Consider the following 12,158-nt stretch of genomic DNA (forward strand, 5'->3'; position numbering starts at 1 on the left):
AGCATAAAAACCTACACGAGAGTCAACAAACAACTCTACAGGAGAGCAGAAAATACACAAATGGATGGATAGAATTGTATAAATCATTGCAGAACCAAAAACAGTAGGAAGGAATGATGAGTTGGGTTCAGTTAAGCGGCGTCATGTGTTGTGCTACATCCAGTTCACTAAAATATTTACAAAATACAAACTTGGCCTCATTTTGTTCCATTTCTTTTACTGAAGCAGTCCATGTGAAGCTAAAACATGTACAGGCAGACCAAACCACTCAAAAAGATAAACAGACAAATAGATGTAAAAGGTGGGCTAACACGTCAAGATGGAGAGAGCTTTGTGAGAACGTAGGACGATGATGAGACACCAGTCTTACATGTGTTCTACTGGAGAATAAAATCTACAGTGATAGTTGTTTAAAGGTCACATAATATTATCCTTTTCAATAAGTTTAAATAAGTCAGCCCTGCTATTTCAGCCCTGCTCAGAACAATAAAGTAATTCTATTCTATTCTATATTCTTAGAGCAGGAGTATTAAGCATAAACTACCGTCTGGTCCCTCAGGTTGAATCAGCATCCTGGTTTCTGGAAATGATGCTGCAAACTTCCCAGTTTTATCAAAGAGGATCACCTCGGCTGCATTTCTTTCTTGTTGCTCACCACTGTTACACCCTCAAAAAAAAATGTGTAAAATTATTCCAAATTGCTCCAATCTGTTTGAATTTTTTCCTTTTACTGTACAACTGCATCCAACTGGCAACGCCGATAGAAAAGAAGACAGCAGAAAGAGGAAAACACTTATTATGGGAATAATGAGTAACATGAACAAATAGCATGAGGATAATTGTGCAGAGAATCATAGCAGGAGGAACAGAGGGTTGGAAATTTAAAGTATTTTCCCCACAATTTAAAGATTTAGAATTAAAATAAGGTTTCCTGTAGGCCCCTCCTGCTGTCACAGACCTGGGGGGGCTTTGAAGTAAAAGGACACCTTAAAGGGATACTACACCCGTTGAAACATAGCAACGCAAAAGCACAAGACCGGCCTGTTGGCAGCAGCCGTCTCGCCGCTATATTTATATTTTTTCGCCATTATCAGCTTTCTCCATAGAGCCTGTTAGCATAGCTTCCAAGCAATATGGCGGACGTTAAGTTTCGATTCTGGGAGCTCGTTCCCACCCACTGATCTGTGATTGGTCTGTAGCTTCAGTGGTCGAAAATGTTGTAGTTTCACCCCGCTAACCGCAACAGCTTCCAGTGACGCAAAAATCTTCATTTTGCGTCACTGGAAGCTCGTTTTCAGACTCAGAAATACAGAGATTTCCCGTCTCAGGGGAAAATGAGGGCGGGATGCGTGACCATTCAACAATACTACCAGGTTTCTAATGATACAAAGATTAATGCAAATGGGTGAAGTATCCCTTTAAGAACTGAACTGAATGGCTCAAGAAAACCTATCCATAAAAACAGCGCAAAGCATAAGAAAGTGTTGAGAGTAAAGAAGAATAAAAAGCTGTTTTTTTTCTTCCACTTGTACATTTTGTGGGATTTAGGAGGAATAGATAATGGGATTCACTCAGCTAGTGAGAACTCCAAATCTTTGGGTGACCAGACCAACCAGACTTTATGTAAATGAAACAACACACATTATGTAAATGAAAGACAGGCAGACAGGATTTAAGCTTTTCCAATTCTTGGCTGCAAATGAAGAAGATATTCATGCATGAAATCCCAATACGCTCTGGCTGCGCACTTATTTGGATAAACCCGTTGTGTGGCAACCAGAAGTAGCCAACACAACCAAACAAGATATTGAATGCTTTGTCAATCCAAACAGTATATGTCTCAGTAGGCTTGAAGCTACACATGGAGAGGAAAAACGTTCAGGTGCAGTACAGGAGTAATTTGGAGCGGGGTTTTTGTGAGCATGATGGCTGACTGGGCAGTGAGTCAAGAAGCTATCTCCTGAGGAAAGCTGTAGTCTAAAGCAGCTGAGACCCAAAAGAAAAAAAAAAGCAGGTGATTAAGTTTTCTGCAGCTGCATTTAACCTCTGCTGTTTGGACCTACATCAAAAATACTTCTCTCAGTTTAATCAGGGTTTAACTTCCCTTCATGCCTGCTGAGTGACATGAAGAAACTCTGAAGGGAAGGTCCCTCAAAAAGTAAAGATGAGGAGGGCGTATCATTGGCTTCTTAAATCCTTTGACAGTGACCACAAATATGCTAGACAGATTAAGCACTAAGTACAGTAAAGGAAATTTCATCCGAAAGTTCAGTTATGTAAAACTTCTGTCTCATTCTGCGACCTACATTTAAGGTGCTGACCAGGAATATTCTGAGACAGCAGATCACTGGTTTCCTGTGTGCAGGGAGAGTCAGCCAAATGGCTCAGCTCAGACTGCAGGTGATTCTTTTAAAGGCCGTTGTCCCCCCTATTATATGAAGCGGTCTCATCATATTTTACCAACCTATCTGCATGGAGTACTGCTGTGACAAAATAGCTTTGGACGAGCTTGTGATGTGGCCTTGGAAATGGAGAGCAGAGCATCTCTTTTATGTGCTTTGTCATACTCGTCTGTGATGTTGATTACCTGTCGTCCTTGTTTTCCTGGAAATCCTTGTAGGCCAGTGAATCCGGGGGGGCCATCCAGCCCTGGGTAACCCATCATCCCTGTGAGACCGGGTAAACCCATTGGCCCCTTGAAAAAATCCACATTTACAGTGTCACTCAATGTTATTCTCAATACATATTTTTGTATATACTTTATTAATCCCTGAGGGAAATTAAACTTTTACACTCTGTTATTGAAAGTGTTGTATGTGAGTGCTCACACACATGGGCCCGAATCACACACATGCACAAACAGGACCTGTGGACATGCATTAGTTGAGAGATGTCAGAGTGGGGCTGCTACCAGGGCAGTTGGGGTTTCAGTGCCTTGCTTAAGGGCACCTCTGAGTTACTCGAGAACTGCTGTGACACTTCTCCAGCTACCAGACCCACTTCCATATCATGGTCCGCATCAGGACTTGAACCAGCGACCCTCCAGTTCCCAACCCGAGTTCCTACGGACTGAGCTACTGCCGCCCCAATATGACAACTCTTACAACACCACTCTTCCTCTGTAAGCTCTACACTGGAGAAAGAGATGAATTCCTACAAACCACAAAAAAAATATTTGCAAGATTTTTTTTCGACTTTTCTCAGTTACAGAGCAGGAACGTTTGAGAGCAATTTAACACACGGTTGACTGATATTGGGCTTATCCCGAGGCATTTCAGCGAAACATCTGGAATTCTGAGAAGGTTTAAATAAAACATGGAGATTTGAGAGCTATCTGATGTCCTGTTCTTGACTTTGACCAACAGATCCAGTTGTGCTGCCATGTGTCTCACTGGACGACTTAGATTTCAGTTTGAAAGAAAATTGAATTTCACTCTTCTAAATGTGTTTTCACATTTTTGCAAATCTTTGTTTTTCACTTTTTTGGTATTACGTAATCAGCATTAGATAGTTCAGCTGCACCATCTGCTCAAAAGGCTCCATTAACCCTACATCCAAGATTAACATTTGAATACATATGAACAAACATATGCATATGGATGCAGACTTTGGGGGAATTTGTTTGCATACAAAAAACATTCTGAGTGGAGAGCAAAACAAATCTTTTTTAAAATGCATTTTTATACATTGTTAATGGGCCAAGCTGCATGACCATGCCACGGCTAATATCTGTGACATTATCATGCCATGTCATTGGTTGATATTGTGTGATACTCACTTCAATCCCTCGAGATCCGCTCAGCCCCCTCGGTCCTTTCTTTCCTGCAGAGCCCTGATTGAACAAACACAGAGAGAATAAAACATACATGTACATGCACAAAGACACACCATGTGATGTATCTCACTAGACTCTCATTGAAGAGAGGGGCATTTTAAGACCATCTTTTATATGAAACTTAAAGACCTTTTCTCTACTTCACTAAGGGCGCACAGTAAAAGAAGTAAACCTGGGGCGTCAGATAGCCTAGCGGTTATGTTTCAGGCCCCATGTAAAGAGGCTGTAGTGCTCATCGCAGCAGCCGTGGGTTAACTGTATTGGTTTACATCACCCTGAGGTGTGTAACTAAAATATATGGTATAAAACTACCAAAGGGAGCCTCTTCATGATGCATGTTTTCAAATTATACTCCATATATTTTCTGCTTAAAGAAGTTCTGTATTTGTATTTTTTCTATGTTTCAAACCAATGTATGGGTCACAACGACAAAGTGGGTTTGAAAAAAAAAAGGCCAAAATGTAAACATCTGTCCTTTGAAACCGTGTTTTTGTTAATCGCTGTTGGCCCGACAGCTTCAGTTATGTATGTATAGTCCAACAAAGATTTCGAAAAAGGAAGGCTTTACCAAATCAGAAATGCTGTACAGCAGATCCTTCAACTTCCCATAGTTTTGAGAGGACTGTTATGTTCGGGATGTTTCAAAACAGATGGGTCTATATGTAACACATTACGACATTGTTCACACTCACAAAATACTGCCGTAATAGCTTCAGTCCTACATAGGGACTGTTCCACGTTCCATGTTGTTGAAGAGAGTTGGTGGTTTCTGGAAACGTGTGAACACGGTTTTAAAGTCTAAACAAAGGAGTAATTAAGTTTTACAAACAGGCGGCCAATGACAAGGTCAAGACTCCAAAGAACTCTTCAAAGAATCTTGAAACTCATTCCTCAAAACCACCAGTTCGGGAACGCTGGTTTTACCAATAGACGTCTGTTCTGATGCCACTAACTGCTTAAAATCGTTAACTAACCCGATGACAGGCGAAGAAATGGAGGCGAAACAGCCAAATATCTGTGGTTCATCTTTCATTAGACAAAAAAAGAAAGATTTTCTTCATCCACCTGTGCCAAGGACGAACTTACCAAACGATGCTGGCAGTAGCTAAACAATACTGTTTTGGTTTAGTGAAGTCTAAAACTCCACTGGTAATGGGAATTACTTTATAAACTATCTGCTTTGTGTAGGTACAGTAGACGTCAGTTTGAAACTCACCGGAGGTCCTATCTCTCCTTTTGGGCCTGGCTCTCCGGCAAAGCCTGGTGATCCCTGGACAAAGCAAGAAAACAACAAACATTAAGACCGAACAATAAGACAGAGACAAATCCACCAACAATTTAAAAATGTAAACATATTTAAATAAAACTTTGATGGAGTTATCTGTATAGCTTACCTGGTCCCTCAAATTCTATGAACTTATTTAGACCCACTTAATATCTGACTGTCTTAAACAGTTTCAGCACTTTAATCACTGTTTATGGGTGCAAAACAACTGATATGGTGATTTGAATGCACGTTGACATATGAAGTACCATGACTAAAAACTGTTGCTACTGTGTGACTTGTATTTACAGACTTACTGGTGGGCCTTGTGGTCCAAGTGCTCCACGAGATCCAAAAGTACCAACATGGCCCTGAAACACATTTGAAAATAGAATATTACAAGTTTCTGAATGCAGGGATGTCTGAGAGACATGTTCTTTAGGGAAGGGGAAACACTACGTCCATATTATGTGTATTCTCAGGAATATGATTTTTAAATAAATTAGCAAAATTCAGGTTTCACAGCATCAAAACTCTCACAGCGGGATTCTATCCATGTCGTACGGGAAAGTGGACGGGGTCTCCTGGAGGCAAGATATGACATAAAAAGGACAACTCGGAAGATCCTCCTCCCTCCACTCTGTTTAAACTCAACATTAAACTGGGGTGCTGGTGGCATAGTGGTTAGAGTTTGCGCCCCATGTATGGAGGCTGTAGTCCTCCATGCAGACGTCCCAGGTTCAAATCCAACCTGTGACTCCTTTCCCGCATGTCATTCCCTACTCTCTTTCTCCCTGATTTCCGACTCTATCCACTGTCCTATCTCTCTCATAAAGGCACAAAAAGCCCAAAAATAAATCTAAAAAAAAAAAAAAAAAAAAAGCATTAAAGGCTTTATATGCGATTTTTTCATCCAGCAGATGTCGCCCTTGAGCACCAGCATGAAACCAAAACAACTTGCGGTGCATTGTGGGTTAGCATGCTAATGCTAGCGATCTTTATTATGCTCGTATCTTCACACTGCATGTAAATTTACCTGAAATGAGCGTGATCTAGAAACACAGTTAATCAGTGAGTACAGTATGTTATTCTTCTTTTCTCTAGTCCCTCAATTAAACAACTTTTATAGGGGGGAGGAGTCGGCCGGCCATCTGGGCGATGTAAACAAAGTGAAGATAGGACTCTGAAAACTCTGAAAACATCACAGACAGTGGGACTCGGGTGTTACACCCATTGTGGACAGTCATGAGTCACAGAGTTATTTTCAGAGGATATACTTGATTTATATTATATTTAAGAGTGAAAAATCACATATAAAGCCTTTAACTACCTGTACCTTCGCCCAGCATAAAAGAAGGATATATTCAAGAGTCATGTGACAATAGGATAATTTAAGCTACTGTAGGTCTCTGCAGGATTTGCGGTTTTTTTTTCAATTCTGAAAATGACGTTCAAAATATCTTAAGTCTTATTTCATGGTGTCTGTGCTGCTGCATTTACTCACTGTGTGCATGACAATGATCATTTCATCACATTTGTACATTTCACAACCTAACAAAATTGTTCAGAATAAAATAAGCCATATATCAACTTGCACTGTAATTGTGTGCATGTGTGCGTGTGTGTGTGTGTGTGTGTGTGTGTGTGTGTGTGTGTGTGTGTGTGTGTGTGTGTGTGTGTGTGTGTGTTTTAGAGAGAGCAAAGAGTTCTTTTCAGGCTAAAAGCTTGGAAAGACAAAAACAACAGATTTCCCTGGCCTTATTGCGGTGGAATTTGGTAATCCTCTCCAACATGTGTGGTCTACCACTCGTAGAGCTGAGCCCGTTTAATGGAGCATCAAAGACTTTGAACAACAAGCGGACAAGCTCCCTGAGTGGTGACTGTGTGATATGTCTGAGGTCGATTAAATGGTTTTGTCTACCTGATATCCTTCATCCCCTGGCTCTCCACGCTCTCCTCTTTCCCCTGTAGGCCCCTGTGTAGACACAAATTCACACACATGAACACACATGCTGCATGTTTATGCATGTCTTCACTTAAACTCACAAAGTTTCACTTCAGATGCTAAGCTTCTAAGAGACAGAGAGACTTCTCAGACCGATGCATGAAACGTCTTCTTCAGTTCTGACCTATAAGTCTGGATCTTTAAACGAGTCGAACAGAAGGCGTCATTTCCCCTTGTGCATCACTTCCAGCCAGTGTTGCCAATGTTCTGCAATACTGTGTCAACTTCCAGTCCTAACAATAAGGTTGATAAAGTCATGTATGATATTGATTTGATTATTATTTTGAAAGTGTTGATAGTTCTTTGTGCTTCCTGTCTTACTTTTCCTCACTTCCCCTTTGTGTCTCTCTCCCTTTGTGTGAAATGTTAACAGTCAAATTCAGGATTTTTATTGTCAGTGTTTCCTGTATTCACTGTGTCTCTCTTTACTATAATATTCCCAAGTTTAGGTTTCAGTGTTTCCTGATTTATTTTGAATCCCCCCCCCCGTGTTTCATGTCTTTTTTGGCTTCCTGCCTTTGTGTGTTTTCCCGCCTTTTTGGTTCCTCATTGTTCTCACCTGTTTTTGATTGCCCTGTGTATTTAGTCTTTTGCTGTGTCAGAAACCTCACACTACACACTGCTTACTACATACACCAAAAATACATACTGAATACATACTAACCTGATTGATAGTTATGCCGTTAGCGACATACTACATTACGAATCACATGATTTACTTCCAGTCCGAGCTACGGTAGATAAGCTAACATCAAGCTAAAGCTACCGTCGTCCGGTAAATATAATTCAGCAGCAATATACATCAGTTCCTTCCTAATACAGCACTGTAGTCATTTTAGTATTATTTGGCAACATTAAAAAAATCTTGGTGGTCTTTAACATGAAAAATCTTTGAGGTAACTTGAGGTGAATATTGGCGCTCCTGTCCTCGTAAAACACAAAACTGACAAAAAAATTTAAGAAGCGTTTTTAATTTCAAACAATGAAACATTTGTTTTCCACACAATCTTATAACGAGAGCTAAACTCTTTTTATGGGTAATATCACACAAACAAAGCTAAGCTTGAGCTTGAACCCGTTGTGTGGAAACCCCTTGCCTGACTGGATTCTGTACTGATTTGTAAATGTGCAATGAAGAGTAAAGATCTGAACCACGCAGGCTGATAATCAGGGTCCGTATGCACGAAAGGTTTTAGCAAATGAACAATGACAAATTATCAACCTGGTGGGAAGAAAAAAAATACTGTACTTGGGTTCTTAAAATCAGCAGTTGATTAAGATTACGTTTTATATAAACCCATATTTCATCGGATTGGACAAAACAGAGCAAGAAGTGTTAAGGATCAGAGAAGGCAAGACCTACTGGTTCACCTAAGGGCCCTGGCGGTCCTGGAGTCTTATTGTCCTCGCCTGGATAACCCTGGAATGTAGCAAACACAGAGGAAAAACACAAGCATGCATGAAGATACACGATGTCACAACTACATTAAACTGAAGAACGTAAACCAAAACACTTAAAGGAATACCATCACAAACACTACTTCAGGTATCAAATTACCTTTTCACCTTTAGGCCCCGGTGGTCCTATGGGCCCGGACTTGCCAGGGTGACCCTTAAAAAAAGGAAAGCTGATTATTGCACCATTGGAAGCTGCCATACCTCTTTACTGGCTCCAGCATGTTTCTTTGGAGAACCATGACCTCAGCTGTCAGCATATTAATCAGACGTGTTTAATGTAAACATATTTCTTATACGAGGGGGAGTCCTCCGTTCTGTCACTTCAGGATTCAGGTTTTGGCACAGGCTCAGAAATCACTCAGCGAACTGAGTCATCTGCAGCTGAGTGTGGGAGCATTCAAACAAACACACATAGAGAAAAAAGGGCGCTGCATGAACTCGAGGTGCCCTGTTTCAGTTATGCAACCATAACCCACTGATGTTGGCATTTGCCCGGCTGTGGAGAGGCCCTGGAAAAATGAGTCTGAAGACTTCACCATGTCCAATCCCGCCTTCTTGCCTTTGCTTTTTCCTGTTACTTTGCATTCACTGGATAATCAACAGCATAGAGTAGGGAAAATATGAGAGAGGCATGGATGCTGTCTGTTTTCCTCTGTTTAGATTTGGATGAATAAGCTTGTATAAAGTTAGTTGAAGCAGGGTCAAGAGTGGTAAACATGGAACAGTTTTTTTTGTACTGCTAATGATCTTGATTGAAAGGAATTTGTGCATAATTGAATTTGAAATGAGTCGCCTTGGAACATCCCTACCCATGGTGCATGGTGCAAGCATAGTGTGATGTGATGAGGCAAACTCAGACCATATAGGTTTACTCAATGAAGTAGTAGGAAGACCTTTAACATTTTTGGTGTACCGTCAAATCCAGTATATAAGTTGCACCGAAGACACAGCCTGTTTTTGAAGGTCTCTCAGCGAGAAAAAAAAAGTATCTTCCTGCGTGACGATTTCTATTGTGTTCAGCGATGTCTACAACGTGCAGTTTGTGCGCAGCTGTGGTGCTCTTTTAATTTCTTTTTTTTTTAGCTTTGTGGAGTTTGCACTCCTACTAGCTACACTACGGTAGTCGAGCTCTCAGACTGCGGTGAAAGTTGGTTAAGCACAGATTCCTATATTGTGAGCTCTCTGCCCGACTCCGCTGGTCACTCTGTAATTTTAATATAGGACTCTTTCAATCAAAAGAGCACTCAACAAGGTTTATCTACAAACATCATGAGGGAGAAAAGACGTGAACAAAGTTGCGCAGCCCGACTGGTCGGTGTTACTATCACATTGCCCAATCAGCTTGCAATACACAATGAATGGGGATGTGGAATGGTGGCGGCTGCACCTGCGGTTATGAAGGCGCGTATCTCAGCATTTTATAAAGGTATATTAGTCGCACGCCTGTATAAGATGCAGGCAACTTGAAAAAAAATAGGCATTAAAAGTGTGTCTGATACCTCTGACTTTATGGTAAGTAAATGTATGAGTGCTTTTACTGTTTGTGTGTATCGTGGTATGAATGGGTTGTACATGTATAAGTGCACATAACCACATCAGACAGGAGAAACTCACTGTGTATCCTGCCAGTCCTGGCTGTCCTTCGACCCCCATGACTCCAGGCTGACCCTGGAAGCAGAATGCACACAGAATAAGAGCGAATCAGTCCTTGTGCTGTTTGTTTTACTTTTCTGCTCCGCTTCAGCTAAACATAAACGTAAAGTAATGACTCGAGGTTTTAAGAAATACTTTCCTGTTTTACGCGACTACATCGGTGTGACAGGCTTTTCAACAGTTCATTTACTTTAGTTTGTAGCAAGAGGACAAAAAAAACATCACATGAATTGGGTTTCACTCATTTACGACCCCCTGAATAAGGAATAACTTTTGGTTTCATGATGGTACCCTCTTACTGCATGCAGCCTATCACACTGTTCTTCCTCAATTACTCTGCATACAATGCTAAAACTAAAAAACAACAGAGTGACTCCCACCCCACTCTCAAAATAATGATGAGAATTGTGATGTTTCATTCTTGACACTCTGAAATGTATATTGGGCTGTCATCGGCCCACCATCCTGAGCGTGACTGCTTTGTCTCTTGATACCCACTGTGTAACACAAGCACTCTGGCAGCCTGCCAGCTGCTGTCAATCAAACATCGACATACATACACATATACTCTATAGATGTGGTGGATACATGTCTACAGAGTATGAGATGCTGCCCTCTGGTTAGAGCGCTACAGTTCCTTGTTGTAGACTGAACAGGTTTAAATATAATGAATTCCTGTTTCTCTAAAGGTTTTAAAAAGTGACACATAAGGCAGGAGAGGCACTGGACATTATTTGTCTTTACTTTTTAGCCCTGGTATTTTAAAAACCTGATGTTACTAATCTTGTTAGGTTACATGTGGGACAAATAAAAGTTCATCTTGAATCTTCAGCCAGCTGAGACAAACTGAAGCATTTCTAATCTTTCCAAAAAGACATACATTTTAAATCTTCCAACAATTTATAAACAGTTGGTTTAAAAAAAATACGTTGACTTAAAAAAAAAGGATGATGATGTGTTATTTCAGTTGACTCTTTCAACAACTGGTTTATGAGACGGGACGAGGTGATGGACTTAACAGGAAGAAGAGAAACTCACTGGAGGGCCTCGTGTTCCCCTGGCGCCTTTCAGCCCTGGCTCGCCTGATTGACCGATGTCTCCTCGTGGCCCGATCTCGCCAGCAACACCTGGAGGACCTCTTTCTCCCTGGAAAGAGAAACCACATCATTGTCAAAGAACACAAAGACTCAACTTTAAGTCGACAGTCAATCTATCCTGACCGATGAAACAAATCCATCAAAGCTCTTCATGCAGTTTGTTTTTTAAGTCCCTTCATTTCTAAGAACTTCAGTCGTACTCTACAAGTGATGAATCTGGCAGGAAGCACAAAATGACTCTAATAGTTCTCTGCAGTCACTTCAACACCTATGGGCCTTGGACTGTGTCGTCAAGCTGTCTCATGTTTCACTGTGGGGATCCGAGCCGTACAAGGGAAGATGTTGTGGATGAGTTTCTCACCTTCTTGCCGTGACGTCCTCGGTTCCCTGGAGGCCCTAGTTTTCCTTCTGGTCCCTGTAAAAGGACAAGCAGTTTATCTTTACTTAAAAACAATGAGAACTCTATTTCACAAGCACAGACAATAACTGACATCATAGATCCCGTCTGGACTCTAAGGCCCCGTGTCCACCTAGTGTTCTTTTCTGAGCGCAGCGCCCAGCATCTTTTATTCCAAGCTCTCCGCCCTTTTTTGTGCGGCTGCTCCGGGCACTCAAGTTGTAAATCTTTACAACTTTTCAGGAAGGCGCTGTTGACGTCACAAGCGCTCTTTTTCCAAACGTATGATATTCCCCATAGTTTTTCTGCCTACGGATCGTGTCTCGTACCAACATCCTCTTTGCTCTGTGCCTGATCTAAACTATCAAACATGCGGTAAAAAGTAAAGGAGTCGTGTCGGTCACACGGCAACCGTCGTCAACAGACTGTTGTCATAGAGACGGGACGGA

General features: G+C 41.3%; 1 protein-coding gene across 2 annotated transcripts in view; it reads right to left on the reverse strand.

Moving 5' to 3' along the window:
* The window catches only part of LOC132970650 (collagen alpha-1(XXIV) chain), a 99,013-nt gene that overhangs the window by 10,515 nt on the left and 76,340 nt on the right, over positions 1-12,158 (reverse strand). For both annotated transcript variants that reach the window (XM_061034503.1, XM_061034504.1), the window contains exons 38-47: positions 11,674-11,727; positions 11,254-11,361; positions 10,177-10,230; positions 8,663-8,716; positions 8,468-8,524; positions 7,021-7,074; positions 5,417-5,470; positions 5,052-5,105; positions 3,779-3,832; positions 2,588-2,695 (exon numbers count right to left, since the gene is read on the reverse strand). In XM_061034503.1, coding sequence (XP_060890486.1) covers positions 2,588-2,695; positions 3,779-3,832; positions 5,052-5,105; positions 5,417-5,470; positions 7,021-7,074; positions 8,468-8,524; positions 8,663-8,716; positions 10,177-10,230; positions 11,254-11,361; positions 11,674-11,727 — 651 coding nt within the window. The remainder of the gene's footprint in view (positions 1-2,587; positions 2,696-3,778; positions 3,833-5,051; positions 5,106-5,416; positions 5,471-7,020; positions 7,075-8,467; positions 8,525-8,662; positions 8,717-10,176; positions 10,231-11,253; positions 11,362-11,673; positions 11,728-12,158) is intronic.

This window comes from Labrus mixtus, chromosome 3 (genome assembly GCF_963584025.1).
Source record: "Labrus mixtus chromosome 3, fLabMix1.1, whole genome shotgun sequence".
In the NCBI taxonomy this organism is placed as follows: Eukaryota; Metazoa; Chordata; class Actinopteri; order Labriformes; family Labridae; genus Labrus; species Labrus mixtus.